We start from the raw sequence: 23,156 nt of genomic DNA, 5'->3' as shown, positions 1-23,156 counted from the left end.
TGCCCCAGTGCAGAGCAGAGCGGGACAATCACCTCACTCGACCAGCTGGCAATGCCTGATGCCCCCAGGACATGGTTGGCCCTCCTGGCTGCCAGGGCACTGCTGACTCATATTCAACTTGCTGTCAAGCAGGACCCCCAGGTCCCTTTCCATGGCACCGCTTTCCAGCATCTCATTCCCCAGTCTGTACCTACATCCCGGGTTGCCCCATCCCAGGTGCAGAATCCGGCACTTTCCCTTAAACTTTTTATGGTTGGTGATTGCCCAGTTGTCACCCACCTGAGGGTTCAGCCGGGCCAGCTCCTCTATTTTCTGCCACATTTCTTCTCGTTCCTTCATCCTGAACCTTCCCCTGCAGAGAGAGAGAGAATCAGGTGTGAACTCCTGGGGAAAGTGCAGCTTTCACTCACTGGATGACAAAAGCAAGAGACAGCAGAAAAATGCAGGCAAGGGGAAGAGCTGCCCTGTCCTTCAGAGACCCCTAATTCTACCTACAGGTGACATGAGGCAAGAAGAGGGGACAAACTGCAATTAGCAGAAGATAGGCAGGCACACTCCTCACTCACCTCAGAGCACATGGTGGCAATAGTGGGCTGCACAGGTACTTTTTCCCTGGCTTTGTGCTGCAGGAGTGGACCAGAGTGTCTGGTTTCTGGGGTAAAGCAATGACACTAGTCTGGATTTCAAAGACACATTTTCCTGGTGCCCCACAGATGCAGAGGGACAAAATGACGTTTACAATAGAGCTGCAGTTCCACTGCCCACTGTTACCTCTGTCTCTAGCCATAACACACCAGAGAGCTGCCCAAACCCTCCAGCCACAGCTCTTGACCTTGGTACAGACTTTGGCACACATTTTAAGTGACCGTTCAGCAGGGCCATTTATAAATCCCAGGGCAGTGAATGTTCCCAGCAAACAGAGGTAAGCATCCACCACCCCTTATTCTCTTCTACATTTTAAACATCTGCACTAAAATCTCAACTTTATTTCTGATTTTAACTATCCGGCTTTCATCCAAGCTAGAAGTCTCTTTAGTGCCCTATCTATCCATGCTAAGGAAGTTCTTTTACTCTGTAATAACATCACAACATTAACACAGAGTTGAGCCTTCTTGTTCTCACCCAGAAAGGCCTTCTTATCTGGGTACCTGTGGCAGGGAAATCCAACTTAGCTGAGGAATTGTATCATGCTCACCACAGTATAATCTCAAATTATGCTGCTGAAAGACATTTTCACATCCTGCACACCAAGCTTTCAATTGATGTTTTACCAGTTTTGGTTATGCAGAACTGCCAAAGGTATATCCTTGATAAAAATCCAACACAAGGTTTTCTGAAGCCTAATTAGGCACAGAGGCACACTAGACAAAAAAAAAATCATCTTAACATGAGCAGAAAACAGTGCAGCTCTACCCATCCATTTATAGGACAGCTCTGAGCTGCTTGTTGAGCTTTTCCAGAGCAATCCTCCATCAGCCACACACCAGGGCAGAGAACAGTCACCCTCAGCAGGTCAGCATGAGTAGAAGCTAAACAGGGAGAAAAAGCTCCTAATGGAAACACCAGGTAGATCTTGTAGGAAATGTGCTGTCACTGACTGAAAATATATATGCAGATATTTGTGGTCTTCACAAATGCCCTAAAATGGGAAAAAAAGAAATCTTGCTTGCTCCCATTTTACATGTTAACAAAATCTTAATTTCTCCATAAGCGGGTTACCCATCCAAAGCTCTGATTCAAAAATTAACTTCATTATTTACTACTATTCCACAAAACAATGAAATGTACCCCAGAGCTCCCCACTCCCAGCAAGGATTAGCCCACCACCAGCTTTGGCTCATTTGGGAATGAGATGCACTATTTTCTGTCACTAAGTCAGAAAAAGACCGTTGAGAAAAAAAAAATCAGCAAAGTTGCCTTCTAGCTTACTGGACTGACTCAGCTCACGAAGGCAAGCTATACAAGCACCAAAACCAGCAGAAGGAAGCAGAAAAAGTGAAGTTCTTTCCTCTTTACAGCACCATGGCACAGGTACTTGCTGAGCTCAGATTTTATCTCCGCCATCTGCTCTTTGAAATTGCAGCAATTATTCCATCTTTATCACTGGAAAACTGAAAGCATCCTCTGGTATGAAAGATGCATTATGACCACTGCTGCAAAACTCTTTAGAGTTTTTTAAAGCAGTAGGATTCCACTGGCATCACTACAACATTTGTGAGCCGGTAAATATTTCCATGGCAGAGCATAAGCATCTCTGCAAAGCTGAGTATCCTCTACATTGCAATCTATTTCCTTATGACTCTTGCCACTCTTTTCTAAGCTACCTGGTTCAGCAGGACTGAAAGAATTTCTATCAGGGCACACATTTTATCTCTTCTCATCTCTACTCATAGTTACTGCTGAGGAATCCTACTTTTTTTACAAAATTACTTGTACCACCTTTCCATTTCCCCTCTGCCAACTGGCATCTACCATCTGCTACTGTACCCCAAGGAGACTTCAGGATGAGCTCAAGTAATTTGACAAAAACCTGTTACTCACTTCTGCTTCTCTGCCTTGTATTGCTGCGTGCAGTCATCAAAAAGCTTTTGGTTCATCTCCATGAAGAGCTTCAGTGCATTGTAGATCAGCCCGTGGATTGTTCTGCAAAGAAATGAGGAAAGAACAAGTCATGGTGGGCAGGTTCTGAGCCCTGAGTTAGCAGCAGCAGCACAGACAAGAGGTAACAGCAGCAGCAGCAACTCATTCTGTATCTGTGTGACAAAAGATTTTTACGCATTTCCAGCTCCTACCACAGGAAAACCCCTTCCACAAACAGAGCAGAAACTACACCACAGGGAGAAAGAGATGGAGAAGAAAGAGAAGACCACTGGGGCAGGTCTGCTCTACCACAGTCAGAGTAATGAGTGCAAAACTATGCATTCCTGTATTCATTTCTTGTAGTTAAAAGTGGGAAAGGAAGGATGCTAGGAGCCTGTTCAGGGCTGTTCTCAAGGGGGCTTTAGTGCCTCACACAGTTCACCTCACATATACAAAATTACTTTTTTGGGCTGCCCAGTATTTGGTCATGAGCTTTGTCACTGAGCTGCCCAAAACACAGACAGACAGCAGCCCTGCAGAGATGGGAACTAGCACAAAGAATACCACAGAAGGAAAGTCAACTTTGTGCCAGCGATTTATGGATAGGTTGCACTGTGTGTGAGCTCCCTACAGGACAAAGACTCTCCTGGGGAATAAAAACAAGTGTTGAAGCTGTCTCTGAAAGACCTGACCCAGAGGCTAAAGATGAGACTCAGAAGATTGAGCTCTGTGCCTCCACCAGCTCTACAAATGGAATAAGGAAGAGAGATGCAGCCATGCTGGACTTAAGCAAGCTGTCTGACCAAGGAGATGAACTAAGGGAAGGAAGACAGGCATCTGACATACTCAACCTGCCCTGTTTTAGCTATTGCTAAAACAAAGACAAGAAGAAATAAGAAGAAAACACTTTCAGGACTTCTGCCATACCACTGGGAAGCAGACAAGAAGAAAAGACAGAAACAGCAGAATCATGAATCTTGACTGCTGCAAGGACACAGAACTGGTGAAGGGTTTCAGACAAGAACATAAAGTCCTTTTCTGAACTTTGATCAGGAGGGGCAGTAACACTGAATGAGAGAGTGTCTGAGCACATCAATCTGCATGCACATATGCACATACATCACACACACGTGTGATGTATGTGCCTGTCTGCACATGCGTGTGCCTGTTGGTGTCTCTGGGTGTTTGCGTGTGGTCATGTCTGCACATTTGTGCCTATTCCAGACTTTAGAGCACCCTTGACTGGTGGCTCTAGTCTGTGCTTTCTGATAGAATGGAGAGCGGACTAGTGGGGAGCTCTCTGCAAACAAGCTCTACCTCACAACTTTGTCATTGCTACCACAGTATACTACTGAGCTCTGGACTTGCCTAGCCTCCCTAAAATTAATTATTTTGCTTTTTTCCACCCTCTAGAATAGAGGAAGATGGCTTTTTTTTTTTGGCCTTCTTGTGGTTTTTGCTGAAAGACTTTAGGATCTCAGCTGTGGACCAAGTATTTTTAAGGAAGTGTGTTAGATTAAATTAGCCAAACTTGAATTAACCAGGTAAGGAATCAAGTGAAGGAGAAGTCAGTAGAAAAGAAGTTGATAAAAGAACCATAAAACAGAGTAGTATCTAAGAATCAGACACAGGGGGCAATATTTGACATGGACAGCTGCCCACTTAGTTCTGCTTCCTCTGTTCTTCTTGTACTCAAGGAGTCAGGCACCACATTAGCCAAGGTCTCTGCTCATGGAGAACATATGGGCTGGACATTAGCTAAAAAGCAGACAGAAGTCAGTGGGAAAACCTACAGCACACCTCGGAGAGACTGGCAACATTACTGACAAGCAGGTATCAAAAGCTACGACTCGATGGCCCCCAAGGCTGGTAATTGCAGGTGCCTCAACTCGTGCAGAAGCAGGCCTCTGTGGTCTGCCGTGGCACTTTTCCATGCTGACATTACTAACAACCCCCCTGCTCAGCACCTGGTGCCACTGAGCGCCATGCAATGTTGCACTGCAGCAGCATGCCCCAAGATTGCCAGTGGATCAAGCAATCTGGCATGCACAGCAAGTGCCAGGGCATGTGGGAAGACCTACTTGTTCCAGTGACTCTTGGAGTTCTTGTAGAGCGCTGGAAACATGATCGGGAGAATTTTGGCTGCATTATCGCTGATCAGGCTCATGATATATTCGTTGTTCCAATAGTACAGCGCTCGCTCTGCCACCTGCAGTGGGAGAGAAAGCCATCCTTGAAAAGGCTCCTTCCAGTAACACCTGTTGTGCACAGGGAAGCCACCCCCCAGTCGAGGAGCCCACATGCTTCCCCACAGCACAGGCAGCAGGGTTGACCTTCACAGACTTCTACAAGGCCATTCATCCCTGTTTCCCAGCCTTCCTTCTCTGACCCTCCGTCAGACACTTCTCACTTTCCTGGGAAAAACATAATGTTCTTGAATAGACAAGCCTACTGTCGATATATTGATGATCCCAACATCCTTTACACAACACTTGAGGACAGTAATGTCATCTGCTCCAGGTCCCAGTTCAGACTAGCACCAAACCTCCTCCATTTCTTCAAACTGTCTTCTGTAAAGTTCCACTCCTTCCTGGCTTTTCCCACAACAGACTCTCTCAGGGCTTTGAAGCATGCTTCAGTCACTAGTCCCACAATTCAACCCCCTGATTTAGCAAGGGTGAAAATATGGAAAATCTTGGGGCAGCCATCCTGCTCTAACAAGATAAACAAGTTTAACAAGTTTCCACACAGTGACAGACTCAACCACAATTCTTCATATTTACCACAAATCTGGGCAATGCAAGCTAATTTTTGCATTTAGGACTAGCTTGAGAATGGCTTAAAAAACCTAGGAATAGAAACATCCAGAGCTCAGTTTTATATTTCAGATGGAGAAGTAACTATATGCCCCTAACATATTGTTCTACATGAGTAAATGAAGGGAAACTCACCTTGCGTTCACTTATCTAGTGTTTGGTTTTCCAAACACTAGATAAGCTTTTGTCTGCTAGATTAACAGACAACCCACTCAGAGAAAACTCACACCAAAGTGTTCAGACTTACTAAGAATTCAGTTCTTAATTTTGCTCTCAGACAAGCTGCAGACATAGAGACTGTTCAGCCTGACTGTATAGGACACCTTTGGGGTAAATTTTCCTAGGCTGTAACGTATTTGCAACTTCGCCAGGCTTTTCAGTCTTGTTTTCCAAAGAGTTTGGCAGCAGATGATGGCTGCTATCAAGTACAGAATGTCTCTCCTGCAGCCTTTACCTGACTTTATTCAATTTCCTTAGTTCCCTTTGGTAGCTCACTCCATGCCCAAAGGTCACATTAGTCCTTTGGTTCCCATCACCACACCAGTAATCCATGTCCAGCTGATTTCCTTTACAGGAAATTATCTTTTACATACACATGACCTAGACTGATTTTACTGTTGGGTTGTAAACACATGACTTTGGACCTCCCTATACCAAAGGACAGATTGAAGCCAGTCTGCCTTACTATGCAGTCACATTCATTTGGGAGATGGCTATGTCACTATTTCTTTAACACCCCACCTATACCAGGGTCAACAAGCAAGCTATCTTCTTCCTGTGTGCTCTTCATGGCAATCTAAAACACTGAGCCAAAAACACCTGCTAGGAGCTACTAGCAGGTCCTACCACCCTGTACATTTTAAACCTTAAGGCTACTATCCACAGAGATTGTTTCAGCTTCCCTTCAGGGAGAACAAGGAAGAAGCAGACTCCAGCACTTTTTTAGTATACCTCATGCTTTACCACCTATGCCAGAATAAAACAAAGTACCTTTGGTACTTTGGTCTCTTTGGTTGGCCTCCCTCCAATACTGCAGAATGCTTCGTTTACTGCAACAGGGGGACACTGGATGGATCTCCTGTCTTTGCTAGCCAAAACAGGAGGTGGCAGAGCACCTGTGTTCCAGCTCCAGCCTGCTGCAATACACAGTGCTGAACAGCACAGAGCAGCAGGAGGGGCTCCACTGATATGCTTTGTTTTCTCTTTGGATGAGCTTGCTCTGTGGTTGTGGTGAGGATTCTCACCACATCACCCCAATACTCACCCTGGTCACACCTCCACGTGCCACTGATCCACAAACACAATACTAAAAGCTGTGGTGTCACCCTCACATGCCAAGTGGCTTACATGTCAGTGCTCTACCCCCTCCCTGCGCCGCAACCCACCTGGAAGTGTGGGCTGGAGACACACTTGGCCAACTGCCTGAACAAGGGTTCCATAACTTTCACAAACTCAGATGGCTCAATCACGTCCAGGATCTCCTCCAGCTCATTTAAAAACATCACCTCCTTGGGACTGTGAGTTTTCGGCCAGAACTTCAGCAAGCCCACAATCACCTGAGTGGGGAGGGTACAGAGACAGCATTAGAGGATGAAAGTTAACACCAGCTGCAAAATAAACTTTTAAGCATCCGGTCACAACAGCAGAGGGCAGGAAGTAACAGAACAGATTTTCTTAGAAAGTCAGGGTGGGTTACCAGAGAAGAAAGAAGACAAAAGCCCAAACTCTGCCCAGTGACATTCATGACAGCAGTTCTGCCTAGGCTGATACAATTCAGTACTACAAGCACAAAACTTATAACCACTTTCTTTCCCCAAACACAGCTTAACACAGAAGGCTGAAACTGGATTGGGTAGCAGCTGGCCGACAGTGCAGAGTAACCATGGAAGACCAACTAATAAAATGGGAAATGCTATAGAGAAGGTCTCTGAAGAATCATTGTTCAAAACACCTCAGACCCTGAACACTGGGGAGCAACGAATAAATAATGCAATGGATGGGTTTGGGACAAGGAAAAGAAGTTCTACTTCACACAAAAGTAACCAGATTATGGAACTCATTCTTGCAAAACTTTGTGGAGACTCAAAGTCCAGAAAGACTCAAGAATGTAGCAGACAAGTTTGTGGAGTTTACAACTAATGGTTTTAATTAAATATGACAATGCAATATGACAATACTTCTGGCTAAGTAAACTATTGCTTACAGGATACAAGAAGAACATACTAGAGCAGGGTTAGATTTTATTTATTTTTAATACCGCTTCCTGTCCTACCCATCTGCTTCTAGACACTGTCAAAGGCAGGATCCAAAATCCTGCAGACCTTCACTCCGTAGGAAGAAAAAATGCTAACTCTGTGGACACTAGAGTCACGCGCAGCTGGCAGTAGGAGTTAGATGCTCTTTCAAACCTGTGTGCTTCAGCTACCTGATCCCAAAGCCAGCACTTGAGAAGAAGTTCACAGCAGCAGAGGAACAGTAGTGGGCAATGCAACAGCAAGATTAGAGACATCTAAGCATTGTGTTTCTGCCAACACAAGGCTTGAGAAGCCAGCAGTTTGTTATGCTCAGTGTTTGTCATTAGTCATGTCTGCCATTCAGGCAAGAATTACCTTCAGTGACTCAGAAGTAACTTCTCCTACAGCTAAGGCGGTCTGAGGTGTGTCGATTCCATCTTTGCTGTAACTGAGCACATCTGAGGCTTTGCTCACCTGGCAGTCTTGCAGACTGCTGTTAACACAAGAGCTACTATGTTAAGCCTTGCTGAGCAAGCTTCTGGGAGGCCGACTTGAGATGAATGTGGACCCAGTGAGTAATCTGGCCTCCTTTCAGCACTGCCGGTAACATCTCCTAGTGCATTCAGACCCTTGCTGATGCACAAGCCCTGTAATTCTTCCAGACTTCAACAACTCTAGTCATCTCAGGGGTCTATTCAAGACCTTCACAAGCAGGATGCTTTAACAGGACACAACCCGTGGCAATTTGGCCTTGGTATGTCTGGTTGAGACACAATGCAACACTCACTGAAGGTAATGAAATTGGGTCATCCCACTGCTTTCCACAAGCACCAGACCTGGGTCTGTAAGCCAAGGGCCACTAACCCATTACTCAGGAACTAGTGATGAGCTATGGAGCTTTACTATTTGAATAAGTTGCAAAATGAATCCTGGAAATATTGACAGATTTCTATTTCTCTCTTTTCCCTCACCCTAAGAGGTGCATTGGCAGGAGACTGTTGGACTGGATGTCAGCCACAGGAAGTACTCATCACGATCAGGAAGCTACTTTACACAGTTTGTTTCAGAGCAGGCTTTTGGGAACACAGGAAATGGAGGACCCACGTTTAAAGGAAAAGCTAAGAGGTCTGCTTCAGCACTGCTGGTGTCAGAGCTGTGGAGCCAGAAAGCTGACAACAGCTGACCAACTTCTATCAAGCACAGTCAGGCTCACCATGAACGCACACATTTAAGCCAGAGAACAGAACGACCTCAGCCAGCACTACTCATTAAAACACTCACACTTTCTGGTGCTCCCTGCTACAGTGACACAAGCACACGTTCTTTGCCCATCTGCTGTTTTGAGTCTGTGAAGCTCAGCTCTGTAGAAGACATTTCCTGGCCTGAAGTGGGTGGAGAAACATTTGTCTCCTTCTTGCACCCTCTGCCAAGCTGGCATATAGCCTGGTTAGCACTGCAGGTCTGTGCAGCGAGTGACTAGAATATGGGAGGTCTCCACTGCTCACACATTTTAGAACCTGATGTTTCCCAGTCCTATATCCTGAAGGCAAATGTGCCTACAAGGTGACTTAACACTATGAAGGTAGCAAACTGATGCTAAAGCTGGAAGGAGAATACTTTCATGAAGGAACAGTGGCTTGCCTAAGTAGATCTTTGTGTCCCAGGTTCCTAACCTCATCTCCACAGTTTTGAAACCAATTCCAACAGTCTGGAGGGGTCTCCACTATTTCACGGCCCCCACAAGCTCACACTGGTTCCATCAGATGGTCATGTGTTTTGTCTCTGCAGCATCTGTCACTAGCTGAGAGCTCTACCCTGAAAGAACAGCTTGGTATAGTGTTCCTTCTGCTACACCAAGATCTGAAGCACTATAAGCATCAAAGACATCAAATAACCCACCTTCATGAAGCTTTCAGGAGAGAACGCTAAAGGCTTGCGCATGAGCAGTACAGCTCCTTCTGCCCACAGGGAACCAGGCAAACCCAGTAAACAATACCACTCACTGACTCCCAGCCTCTTTACAGCAAGGGTTAAAAAAAGGGTACTCTAAGGAAGCTGTGAAGCTTTTTGGGGCTTGACTGTCACACAGAAGTTAAGTAAGATTACTCACTGGCTCTGTCAAACTGCTGTCTTTCTCCAAGAACTGTACAACACAGTATGCCAACTGTAGGAAAAAACATGGTAAGATTAGAGCTTCCTCAAGTGTACCTGAGATTAAAGTGCCACCATCCCCCCTAGGCTGGAAGTAACACCATGGCCATTCTGTTGCAGCTCTAAACAAATTCAGTTTTCTTATGGCAAGCAAAGGCTTTAAGCCCAAGCAGGCAGGGCCCGAGCTCCAGATATTCATGCAACATATAGGATAAAACTTGAGCCACCTAGAGCATCCACAGCCAATAGATTCAGATGCAAGCACAGCTGGACACACAGGGAGGAACAAACTGGACTGTCACAAAGCCCTGCCCCATAAAAACAGGGCTGGGAGAACAGACATCACTACTTAGCACTCATACTTCTTGACTTCCTAGCCCAAGTTCTGATCTTCTATATTCTTCTATTATGTCCTCAAAGTCTGAAGAAATTGTTCATTATACCAGTCTAGCAGACCAGCACACCGATTTCTCCACATATCTCAGCAGTGACTAACAGCTGACACACCACATGCACAGCTGGGAATTTTACCTCTCTGGTTCCAGCAGGGCCCAAGTATTTCACAAGCTTCCAGCACAGAAAGACAAAGCAGGCCACAGCATTAAGTCAGCAGGAAATGCCAATGCCTATCATCCAATGGCACAGGCCCAGGCACCACAAGGAGGGGACAACCACTGCAGTAAGGGACTAGTGCAGAGCCCAAAACATATCACAGCAAGAACTTCGTACAATGCAGCAACATGGCCTGGTGAGTAGCTATAAACAATGATTTTATAAGCTAATATATATATATGTATAGTTTATAATAGCTATAAACTCTTGCAATAATCCCAATCTGCCCTGGGAACTTGAAGCACTTCTCACCTGTGGATGGTAGACACTGAGAGACTTCACTTTGTGCAGTGGTAACAAGACTCTGATGAGGAACATCTTGTGCTCTTCCTTCAGAGGCAAAGCAAACCCATTGATTATGCTGAGAAGAAACAAGAGTCTTGTTAGCATCCTTACCCAGGAGAAATACAGTATCTCTCACCTCAAAGACTTGCCCTAGCTCTCATCAGTCCCTTAAGAAAGCACCCACCAAAAGTGTGGTCACTGTGGCCCAGCCTGCACACCATGCTCAGCGAGAGTGTGTCCTTGGCAGGCACCACAGGGAAACGCCTCTGATGGGGCTTGGGCTCTGCTCCTTTCTGTGCCAGGCTGAGCCCACACACACTTAGGCAGAACCTCTGGGGAAGGCCAGCACAGAGGCAGATCAGTGCTTGAGCCTCATGCTTTACAGAACAGGAGGATGGTGGCACAAGAGGGCTACAAACAGAAGGGCAGTTAAGCCATGGTGAAGGCTGCCCAGCAGTAAGGCTGCTAAGGCTTCCCACTGCTTCAGGGGAACTATTCTCTTTTACTGCCTGCTGAAGCAAGTGTGACTGGACTGAAACTCAAACAAACAGGAGAAAAATCTGGGGAGGAGAAGGCTACCACTGCACTTATCAGCAGGCTGGAGAGTACTTTAACTCTGTGCTCCATCAGACTGAGATTCTCTGGAAGAGAAGCCTCCTGCTGAAGGAAGGCACTGCCAGCTCACATAGCACATTGCGCTAATGTCTCACTGAGTCTCACTCGCTGTGGGCCCTCTGGGATTTCCAAAAGTGGTCTTACCTTCCTAGGATCTCCAGTAGCTCTGCAATCCCATTGTGGTGTTCTGTTTCATAGATGAACCTAAAGAGAAGGATGAGAGGTCATTGTCAAATGCTGGATATAGTCTGATAAACAAAAGGAAGGAAAAACACTGGAGACAGGGAGTCTAAGTGGTACTAAGAAACACCTCACCTGTAAAATATATTATTGATCTGCCTCCTCACATATGCTCGCAGACCCAGGAACTTCCCGTAGATCCTGTGTAGAATAGTCTTTAGGAAGTCTCGTTCTCTGGGGTCTTCACTGTCAAAGAGATCCAGAAGCTGTGGGGAGAGAAATTCAGTCAGTATCTGCATACTGCCTGTCTGAACAAAGCTACCAGCAATGCTGGGCACTGCTCACACGGCAAAAGTGGCACTTTCAGCTGGGTGATGCCCTCAGCACCCTGAGCACAGCAGTCATTTCCCTGAAACATGCAGCCTCCTAATCACAAGTTGGAACCATCTTCTTTCATCTTCAGGAACACAGTGATGGCCTGCACTTTCTACAAAGCTGTACATCCTCAGATTTCCCCAGCAAGGCTCCTGCACCCCTCTCCACCTGTACAACAAGTTATGAGTTCCAGAGACTACAGCTTGCACACTGTTTTGCCCAGCACAGAAAACTCTGTCTGCTCATCCAAGACAAAGGAATAAAGAAAAGTCACATCATCAAGCACTGCTGTCAAAGCTGGATTGTTTATGTAAAACCTTGACCCAAATCTGCTGCATGTCTTTCATAAAGGTGGTGCACAGTGGCAGGGGAAATGATTACTTACAGACAGTACAAACTTCTGGTCAATGTATTTCTTGGCTACATTTGGTTGGAAGTCAGGCGATTCCAGGAACCGGAGGAAGAACTCATACACCAGCTACGGAGGGAGAAGGAGAGATCACTTAGAAATCCCTCTGTCCTCTCACAAGTGTTTACTTCAGATTTTAAAGGTTTTCCTTCTCCTTAAGGATTCAGGGAAAGGCTGGAAAGCCTGAACAGGAGCACAAAACCCAGTGTTTCCCCACTCAATGGGATCATCGCAGCTGCCCTTGCTCTAATGGGCAGGGGTCTGGTGGCACATAATTGCCCAATCATGAGATCTCCTCACTTCAGGTTCCCCCATAGACAACATCCACCTACTCAGATTAAGACACTAGGCCTGGGAAACTCTTCTCACATCTTCAGCACACATCTCTACAGAGAACAGAAACCTTCAGAGATGGCAAAGGCTGAGGCTTCATTGGAAGTCCTTGAGACATGCCAAGGAAGAACAGAAAAGCAGAGAAATGAAACAGACTCCAGGAAAACATGCCGTGTCCTCTGCCTCCTGGGGACTGACTCCAGGTTGGCTTGGCCCCACTAAGCCATGTGAGCTGCATGCTGTGTCCCACTTGGACAACAAAGAGCAGCTTGTTTTAAGAAGGCTGTCAGTGCTGAACTTCTGGTCTCACTGTCCTCTTAGAGGGATGAGTCCATTCCAGGGCTGATCCTGTCTAGTGCTTCTGAGGGGCCACTAGGCTAAACGACAGTGATACATTCCAAAGGTCTGATTCTGGAGTTGAAGGAATTATAGGGCCATGCATCCAAAGGCAGGGCCCAGCTGCAAAGGACACCAGCACAGAAAAAACTGAGATGATGATCAACAAGCTCAGCACTCAGTTGCCACAAATCCATGCTGGCTGCTGCTGGCTCAATTCTGAGAAAGAAATGCTTCCTAGCATCCACTGCACATGATGAGGACACGCTATTTCTACTGACGCTCACACCCCTACGTCAACTGCAGCAGTGAGAAGCGACTAACCACTGCTGCAGAACTGCACCTTATTTCTTCTCTGTATTTTCTGCTTCATTCTGCAGTACCTGGCTCATTGTCTGCCTTTGTCTGCTTGACAACATGTCCCTGTGCAAGTGCCTGGGCTTACCTCCTGACTTCCATTGCTGAGCTCTGCTAAACCATACTCACTGTCGCTTTCATAACCTAGTTTGTCTTAAAAGTCTGTTTCCCAGGGAACACAGCCTAATGAAAAGGTCTTTGGCTCCCTTCCCCTCTTCCTCACCCTCCAGCTCCCTATCTTTTCTTGTCAAACATTCGCTCACAGCAAATGCAACTGAATTACATCCAACCTACAGGAGGCACATTAGCAGGTACCAGCACAGGCTTTGCTTTGGCACCAAGCAGCCCTCTTCTTCCATGTACCTCCCAGGTAGCTGGGCAAGGTGAGGAGCACTGAAGCAGAAGGGGTGCTGTTTCCAATGCTGCTGAAGCCCAGAGGATGCAGGCTCTCAAGTCTTTGTAAGGGACAGTAACACTGCTGGGAACTGCTTCTTACATAGGCAATACAGCACAACTCCTTCACTCCTAGCAAAGTGTTCACTCCCAGCCTACCTGAGGGCTATGTGGGACTACAGGCATCTGCAGGTGAATGTTGCACACAGCCTTCAGCCAGTTCCCAAGACACCCTTGCTGTCTGTACTGCCTAAGAGCCACCTCTGACCCCTGGGTGGCAGGCCTGGTCCTACCCCAGGAACCCTTGCAGGCTGGTGAAGCAGCCAGTGGCAGGACTGGCAGGCTCCAGCCCTATATGGACTCTCGACTTCCTGGAGATAAATTCACCAGATCTATATTTCCCCCTCCTCCTCACCTGAAGGTGTGGCCAGGCAGCCTCTAATGTAGGCTCATCTTCCTCAGGGTCAAACTCTGCTCCTGTGGGATTGGATGATGGTGGGAGTGTCCGGAAGAGGTTCACTGAAAACTAAGGTGAGTGAAAAGGTGCATGAATGACATCCCCACACCTCATGATGGTCCTCCACATAGCAAATCCTTCACTGCAGAGCAACATATTGTGATTTGCCACAGTTGTACCCACAAACCAATCCCTTCCTGCAGGCTGTAGGGTAATAGTCTGCATAGAAACTCCACAAGCGCAGTCTATGCCCGAAACAAGAGCTTCCACCTCTCCCTACAGCAGGCACTGTCACCACGACATCCCCCCTGCTCCCACTTCTCTTTCTGGAGGTGGGCAGATAATAAGGAATAGGTAGCACTGGGGTCACATTCCTCTCTGATAAATCCCTATCCCCTCGTCCTCCGCACACTTCCGAACAGTCTCTATTTCTCTGGCACGCAAGCACATACTGGCCCCATGCCCTACCATGATAACAGCTTCAGGATAGATAGCCTCAGTGACGACATCACGGTTGTGTGTGATGTACTCCACCATCTCATTGAGGCCTGCTCTCTTCACCTCCTTGAACTTCAAGTCGCTGAGAGGGTCAGAGATGAAGTCAAAAAGCACACAACACTGCCGCAGCTTCTGGATGAAAAGCTCTTCTCGTTCGTGTGGAGGAGCATCTGTCAGAGAAAGCAGGGACATCTGTCTTTGAAGATAGGCAGAACATCTTCCTGGTTTCCCCAGATATCAGTGTGGTTCGCTCCCTGTGGTTTCCCCCTCTCCTGTCACATCCTCTTTGAACTCATGGGTGGGGAAGATGGAGAGGCAGCGTTGCCCCTGCTATGGACATGAGACAGTGGAGGCAGAGGGACTGCAAGGCCTCTGAAGCAACTATCCCATGAGGGGATCTCAAACACAGTAGCAGTTTCTAATCTGATAAGCACTGACCTCTTCCCTGTGCAGGGTAGCCTGGAAAAGAAACTCAAATAGCTCCCATCACAGACCAGTAACACCCGCGCTCTGAACCGCACAGACACAAAGGGAGCTGGACAGTGCACACTGTAGCCTAACCTTCCACCCAGAGAGCAGTGCAGAAGAGAGGGGCCAAGGTGGCAGGGGTTCTATATTAACAGAGTCTCTTTTTTTATTCCATACGACTGGAAACTATGCACTGTCTCGGCCAATGACACAAATTTACCTCTTGCTTGCAGAATGCTACTGAGCTGCAAAGCAGCTGTCTTTCCTAAAAGGGCTGCCTGTGTCTGTGAGCCACATCAGCAATGGGTCTGGCTGAGTGACTGCTGAAAACACTTTCTTCTTGTCCACACTTAAATCATATTTAATTGCAACATTGTGTTCACTAAGTGTCAATTCCAAGTAATTGCCAAGGTGGAGAGCTTCAATAGCAGGGCTACAATTTGCAATGGAAACACAATGAGGAGGAGGCCTAGTCCTCCAACAGGAAGAGGTGGCTGTAGGAATCAAGGGCAGTCTGCATCAAGGTCTCTGCACTTCATCCTTTCCTGCATAATCTGCTGAAGAATCTGAAGCAGTCTTCAGTACATAAAATCATGAGGGTTTAAACAGTTCAAATGGGAAGGTAAGTACTGAAGTTTGCATTGAGAATCCTCTGATTTTTTTAGGCCATCCATCAATTCTCTACCTGCTGACAAGGCAAGCACTTTTCCCAGAATATCCCTGCTGCGCTGCCCGCAAGACTAGCCATACACTGTCAGAGTTGCTTTGGGAAGAGTCCTTACACCACCACACTCTGCCTGGAGAAGGAACAGCTTGTCATGCAGGTCACTCCCATCCCACAACTTCTTTACCTTTAAGGGCTGGGAGTTTTTGCAGTTCCCGGTTTTTGCTCAGATTGAAGCGAGAAGAGCTGTGCCGGCGCTCCTTCTTCACAATCTGGGGTCCCCCTGAGTACTTGATTTTATTCAGCTGGGTTGGTGGGGGAGCGCTGTTACTGGGCCGCTTATTTGATGTTGGCTGCTGCTGTGGTTGCTGTGGCTGCTGCTGAGGCTGCTGGGCCTGATGAGAGACAAAAGAGTAAAACGACTCAGAAGTCTTTTACCTACAGACCTCAAAAGCAATTAGACACCATCAGCATCTTCTTAGACTGAAGAAACTGGGCAGGTTTTTCACTGTTGCACTTGCAGTTAAGTGCACCTCACCCGTTCCTGCCAGCTCTAGATCTGTTGGTTGCATCTGCAGCAGACCTGCAAAGTAGGCAACAGTTTTACTCATATCTGTGAGGCACCACAAAGACACCATAGCCTCTTGGCACAGCAAGTGCTATGGATATGGAAAGCAAAGTCACATCTTTCAACAGGTTACAGAAGTCTGTTGACAGAAGAAAAAAGCAGAAATAAAAACTTCCTGTGGTCCAAACAGAAATCTCAGTGTGCTGCTGTCTCCAATTACATCACTCTGTACAGTTTACAGCAAGCAAGTCTAGAAAACTAGCAATTTGCTTCTTTGTCCTTGTGCAGGAAAAAAGAAAAAAAAACAAAACAAAACAAAAACTGGGGAAAAGCAAAGCAGTGCGTAGTACAGAGCAGACACAATGGTCCTGGAAAGGCAACAGCGAAGACCACTAAAATCATTGCTGCATCCATAGACCAGGAGCACCGAGTCTACAAACCACGTGGACTGTACGTACATACAAACATACACAACCTTAGGTTGCAGGTTGTGAGCTCTCCCAACAGACCCTGGCTGCTCTATCCTCTCAAGCTGTCTCCACCTCACTGCTGTCTGAACTTCTGTAGATGTGCTTTTATCACATCGCCCCTTTTAGCCACACAGACTCTGTGCCTGCACTTTCCCACTTCACGCTTGCTAAACTGCACTTACAGAGGCACTTTCTCATTTTTAATACATGACCAGAAACTGAAGCTGGTGTTTGCTCAGTTCAGCTCTATTCTGACCTTGCTGAAGCTCTGCTGGCTCAAGTCCCACTTGGGTCATAATGACTCAATAACTGACCCTTTCATTTCACACTGACCCAACCTGTGGAAAACTTAACAGAGGAGAGGGCAACATCTTGTCAGCAAGCCTATAGCAGAGGATTCAGCTGGAGACAGCACCCAGCCTACTGCACTGCTGGTACATGAAGCCAAGGATCTGCAGAATTAACCTGTTTAGGACACAAAAGGGATAGCACAATGGATGGGGGGACAGAGGTGGGTGACATCTTTGGACATCACTCCCTTCTTCCCCCATAAACTCCCAACAGCCACTCCCTGTGGAAAACAGCACCCAACACAAAACACCAATTGTTTTGCCAAGCCATTACTTTTTAAGGAGAAATCAGAAATACTTTTGTTCTGGTCTAGCTCTGTTTGAAGGAAATCTTGAGTGGTTCTCTTTCAAGCTCAGCTCCAAGCCAAAGTGTGGGGGGACAACAAGATTTGAACTCTCTTCAATTTACATTTGATCTGATTCCTTTCATGGAGCAGCATTGTCCCATGATGAGAGAAGGAATGAGATGAGCTCTTGCTTTGTGATGAAAACAGCAGTGGCTGCCAAACAAAGCAGGCCTAGACTACAAACTGGAGGTAACTTATCCTAAACAGTGTTCTCTCCTCAATTACGTCAGGACAAATCCTTGCTGGCAACCTTCCAAGACTGAGAAGTTCATTCCTCACTCTGAATATTTGGTGAGCCACTCAGATGTTGTCCAGATGCCTTTGGGAAGGCTAGACCTCTACTCTACATCACTCTCCTTCCACAGGGAAGAAGGGTAAAACCCAAATGCTGAGCCCTCACAGAGAAAAGATCATACAGAGAGAAATAGAAGACGCATTGGTGGCCTCGCAGGTAACACTGAAGGAAGCAAGACACATTGGCCCTCCCATCTGACGAGACATGTCTGTGCACTACTCACCCACCCAGAAATACCACAGGCAAATGTTCTGAACATGGCATGTGCACTGCATGTGAACAGGCTGGATCAGGGGGCTAGAAAAGTCCTTGTCACTAGTCTTCAGTAGTCTACAGTCTTCAACAGCTTGCATGAAGAGAGACAAAACACAGCTTCAGGTTTACCTGCTAATTATTTAAGAAACAGTCATACACGAACAACAGTCACACGACCAAGATTGCTAGAGAAAACCTAATGATTGGGGAGGTCAAATATACTCCTATGCTGCAATGCTCAGAGGGTTTAGGATGGATTGCTTCTATATGGACTTCCTGGTATCAAGTTGCATACCTGCTTTCAGGAGGTGCTTCCTGTGGCAGGCTTGCTGTTCTGCTGCCTTCAACACCTCCTACCTTGGTCACATGAATCAGAAGCAGCTTATTTTAATTTTCCTAACAATTTCTTCTTTGAAGTTTCCATCCCTGAAAACACAGCAGGCTGCTGAACCTGAAAGCTTTTCTCTTCGTGCACAGGTATCAACCTCACAGACTGTTTCCCCGACACCGACACCAGCTGACATGGCTGCAGGTGCACATCTACCTGATCAGGCTCAGCCCCTCCTGACAGGCAGGGCTCACACCACCACGGCAAAGCTGACAGCCTAGGAGACACTGTTTTGCAGCGGCTGTTACACCGCACATGCTGAAGTGACCAGAGAACAGCATAAAGTTGTTCACCCAAGTGTGGTGTGGCAGCCCCACCTTTCCCACTGTGGTGGAGCAGCTACTCGTGCCAACAGGACAGGCCAGCCCCAACTCCCCCAAGCACAGGTTCCCTGGCTCCATAGCACTTCCTCCCCACTGCTTCCCACCACCTCTCCTCCTTGCTAGGAACTTGTCTGCACAAGTCAGTGAGCCCCAGGCCCTAAGCTTGCTCTTCACCCCAGGCTCCCAGGGACAGACATCCTCTTCCCCCAGCCACGCTCAGCTGTGCAAGCTTCTCCTCGGCTCCCCCACCCATGCATGACCTCACCTCTGCAGGCACTCCTACTGCAGCTGGGTGCATAGCCACTCGGAAAGCCCTTCTGCCTCACTGGTCCCTTGAGCATCCCCTGCTTGCTAAGCTTCTCAGCCCAGATCTGCTCTCAGCTCCTCCTCCTGTGATGACTCTTTCCTTCCCATCCCTCAAGTCAGTACCTGCTCTCTTTGTCTGCTGTTACACAGCTTCCCTATTAAAATCAGGCTCTCTGCCTCAGAAGTAACATCAGCACACTGTAACGCCTATCTTTGAATAATGAACTCCAGGTACTGCAGTAACAAGCCCCATGGAGATATCTGCAAAACACGAAAATACAGCAGATCAGTGAAAAGGAGCACCCTCTCCCAGAGCTGCAAATCTCATCAGCAAGACTCCAAGCTGCCCTCGAGGCTGCAGAGCAACTCCTCTCTTTACTGCTGCTGCTAATCCCTGCTCCCACTTCCAGGTCATTAACTCTCTTCCCCACCCAGCTGCCTCTCCCAGTCTTTCTGGCCAGGAGGAGTAACTCTTTCTCATCCTCTCATCCAATGCTACCTTGGCCTCTGACATTATTTCTTTTTTCTCTTTAAATAGCTATGTAGAAATTCTCTGCATTCATATATTCATCATGTTCCAGAGGGAATGAACTAAACAAATCTTTCATTTCCCCACTCCTTGCTCTCGTGTTTTACTCCTTATCTCTCCCTAAGCAAATTGCCGCCACCAAAGCCAGGGCCTGGCAAAGCTCTGCTGGCTCTTCACATCAGATAGCTTCATCCCAAGATGAGCATCTAACCCTGTACTTAAAAGGGAACTCAAACACTTGCCTTCCCTTGTGGGGATGCGTCTGCTTTTGAACATATCTGCCTTTCCAGATCAGCTCCACTAAAAGCTCCTTCGCTGCAGAGAACAAAGCACTGCGCTTAGGGGTTTATGGACTGACTCCTACCCTCTTTGTCTCCGTCCACAGAGATCCCCATAGGAGCTCCTCTTCCACTGTATTTGCTCAGATCTGTCAAAACAGAGCTGCTCTTCAGCAAGCTTTACTCATTCCACCAGCCAGACAACTTGCCTCCAAAACAAGTCACAACTTTCTGGTACCAGGATAAATTAAAGTTGAGTCCTCCCCTGCTCCATGGTGTGAGAAAGGAAAGCACATACAGGAAGAGAGCTGCCCAAGTGCCGTTCCCCCACTGCAAACCCATTAAGCATCTATTGAGGTACGCAGAAAAAGGAAAAATCTCTCTGGTGCACACAATTTTCACCCTAGAAAAGGCAACCAATCAACTGTAACTCCATGGATGAATTCACAGGGCATGAAACTCTCCCAATGGCAGCAGAGGTATCCAGGCTGGGCTCAGCCCATCAACCCCACTAGACAATATCACTCCCAGCATTTCACAAGTCAAACCACCTCCTGCTTCTGACACAAGGAAGGAGTCTTGCTCCCAGCACGGTACCTAATTCCTCACAGTCCCCCAGTGTGAAAGTCAAAATACCTTTCTGTGCTTCCTGAAGAGCAAGAAAATCGCATTCAAAGCGGTATACATTTCTTCACATCAAGGAAAGAGTGCTCTTCCATTCTGCAGCAGAGCAGTCCAGAGACAGACAGGAAAGCACCAAGAGAGAACAAACTTCACTGCAGAACCAACAGGGAAAGGGAGAAGAGACCTGTGGCCCTGCACACTGCAGAGGTGTCTCCTTTCTGCTCTGCTCTCTGTTCTTATGATCAAAGGAAACTCAGCTTTCCATCTTAAAGAAGGGCTGGATTATGTCTGGAGTATGAGGAAGTGGCTGGGTATGTTTTGTGGGAGGGGAGGTTAGACACATCACTAAGTGTCTTCTGCACTCAGGCAGACATTACATGCCATTTCAGGTCACAGAAGAAAGCTTGTAGCCTGTGACATTCTTCTCTTCTTATTGCAACACTTGTAACCAGGAGAGTAGTGCCACAGTCCACTGCTGATTTGGACGGGCACATCACAGCGCTCTGCTTTCATGGCTATCCATTACCCTTGCATTGCAAGACCCAGGCTTTCCTTCCTCTTTCCAGAGCTGTGAATGCAGCAAAGAGCGCCAAATAAATAAAAGGTAAGTCTGAACTCATGATGCTAATGCAGGAGTTCTTTCAATTCCTTGGAGTCTTCAGGAATCTCTCCCAGCAAGCCATTTTCAGCAAAGGCCAGGATGGCAGAGGCAGAGGCAGGATGAAGGATCTACAAAACTTTGCTACCTGCTCCAAGGCAAACAAAGTCACATTCTGATTCCTTGCTGGCCACATGGCAGGTTAGGCATGAGCACAGCTTAGACCCTGAAACTGAGTGCCTAACAGTGAGGCTCTGCAACACAGATCTATGCTTCGAAGGAGACTCTAAAATCACATTATTTTGACTACAACCACGCCACTGAACTACACATTTCTTCCTAGTCTTGATTAGCCTTACATGCCTCCTATGCCCAGCCCTCCAAATTACAAACGCAACATGTTCCAGACAAGGCTTGAGCACACAGGCTTCTACAGATATAGAAGTGGCACAGCTTGCTTGCCAAACTGCAGTATTAAAAAAAAAAAACAAACCACACATATACACATGCTTCCTTGGACATGCATACAACACTTTTCTGAGCCAGTCCTTAAACCCCACAACTGCACTAAGTGCCAGACAAATTCAAGACTATCAGAAAAGTTCCAGCGTACACAAATTTCTACTGATTCTAAGCCCACCTTATCATAACAACATATTCTGCTAAGGCCATTCTAACACATCTAGCTTGGCAACATCAAAACTGAGAGTGAAAGAGACTCTGCGCATCTGGGAATACAGACTGTGCTTTCTTGTGAGGAATGCTGTGCTCAGCAACATGGCTGTTATACCAAAGGAGAATCATTTAATCTGTAGCAATTTATCCTTTCAAGTGTTCCTATCCATAACTTCCTAATCTCACTCCTCCAGAAAATGCCTCAGAAGAACAGTTCCTTTTCTATTGCTTCTCAGTACTCTCCCACTCCGACACGAAGTGACAACAGTTTATTGCGCTTTGCTCCGACAGGAGCACGGCAGCTGCTCCCATCTGTCAGGCTTCCTCTTCCTTGATAACCGTGGCTTGTCTGTTTCTGCAGCCAACTCTGCCATGCCCTGCCCACCTCTGCGAGCAGCGCTTGCCCTCAGCTTCATGCCAAATCTCTTTTTCCAGGTCTGTAGGGTATGAGACTCATGTCTCTTCCATAGTCATTGTTCCCTTTGGGCCAACTTTCAAGGGGAACTACCTACCACCTTCTCTGATTTCTTAAGATCTCGGTGACGTGTTATCTGGAAGAAGAGCTGGAAGTAGATAGAATGAAAGACTTCATTCCTCCCCAAAGATGAGCTGTACATGCACATTGCTGTACCGAAGGTGAAAGCCTTACCTCTTCTGAATTCTCTGCCCCACCATCCTTCCCGCTACTGCTGCTGCCAGGCTTTGTGGTGCTTTTGGTAGACTTTGGAGACTCCTGAAAGGATGAGAACATATTCAGAGAAAATTTCACCTTGTTCAGAGTTTTACCATCTCTCTGCAGAATTCAGGTGTGCACTGACACAGACTACCCCACCTCCACCCCTGCAGTATGCCCCGTTTCAGGCGTTTACTCTCAGCCCTCTTCCGCTGGGAAAGGCACCCTGAACGGCTCCCCAGGTAGCGGACGCCTGGGGCGGAGGCCACGGACCCAAGCACAGGAGCGCTGCTGGCACGTCCCGTCCCGGTCACCGCAGGCTGACCCCGGCCGGGCACCTGCGGGTGACAGGGCCCCGCGCCCACCCAGCCCGGGCCAGCCCTTCGCCGGGGCGCGGCCGCATCTGAGACACAAGGTGTCAGGGCACCCACAGTCTCGGCCCGGTCGCCCCGGGCGGCAGGATCCGGGCCCTCACCCCGCCAGCGGGCAGCGTAGCGGGGCCAGGACGAGGGTGCGGCCGTACCTCCCCTACCGGGAGCATCCCCGCGGCCCTCGGAGCGCGCGGGGCGGGGCGGGCCGGGCCGGGCCGGGCTCGTGGGGGGCACCGGCGGCCGCCCCTCCCGCCTTCCCTCCCTTTCTCGCTCTCCTGGCCCGGCGCGCGCCCCCGCCGCCCTCCTGCGCCACCCGCCCCGCCCGCCGCGGGCGCGCGCCCCC

At 47.7% G+C, this 23,156-nt stretch overlaps 1 protein-coding gene across 2 annotated transcripts in view; it reads right to left on the bottom strand.

Moving 5' to 3' along the window:
- Positions 1–23,156, bottom strand: part of PPP2R5D (protein phosphatase 2 regulatory subunit B'delta) — a 27,951-nt gene that overhangs the window by 4,278 nt on the left and 517 nt on the right. Inside the window, exons 1-14 of one of the 2 annotated variants that reach the window (XM_027664687.1) lie at positions 22,966–23,027; positions 22,419–22,502; positions 15,951–16,158; positions 14,602–14,801; positions 14,092–14,202; positions 12,234–12,326; positions 11,609–11,739; positions 11,438–11,497; positions 10,646–10,754; positions 9,741–9,794; positions 6,782–6,952; positions 4,662–4,789; positions 2,542–2,643; positions 280–352 (exon numbers count right to left, since the gene is read on the bottom strand). In XM_027664687.1, coding sequence (XP_027520488.1) covers positions 280–352; positions 2,542–2,643; positions 4,662–4,789; positions 6,782–6,952; positions 9,741–9,794; positions 10,646–10,754; positions 11,438–11,497; positions 11,609–11,739; positions 12,234–12,326; positions 14,092–14,202; positions 14,602–14,801; positions 15,951–16,158; positions 22,419–22,502; positions 22,966–22,983 — 1,542 coding nt within the window. In that variant the 5' untranslated portion in view covers positions 22,984–23,027. Of the gene's footprint in view, positions 1–279; positions 353–2,541; positions 2,644–4,661; positions 4,790–6,781; positions 6,953–9,740; positions 9,795–10,645; positions 10,755–11,437; positions 11,498–11,608; positions 11,740–12,233; positions 12,327–14,091; positions 14,203–14,601; positions 14,802–15,950; positions 16,159–22,418; positions 22,503–22,965; positions 23,028–23,156 lie in introns of those variants that run through there. The other variant, XM_027664686.1, reaches the window with a different exon arrangement.

This window comes from Corapipo altera, unplaced genomic scaffold (assembly GCF_003945725.1).
Source record: "Corapipo altera isolate COAL_440 unplaced genomic scaffold, ASM394572v1 76, whole genome shotgun sequence".
NCBI classification, from domain to species: Eukaryota; Metazoa; Chordata; class Aves; order Passeriformes; family Pipridae; genus Corapipo; species Corapipo altera.
This window is presented reverse-complemented; position numbering and strand designations above follow the sequence as displayed.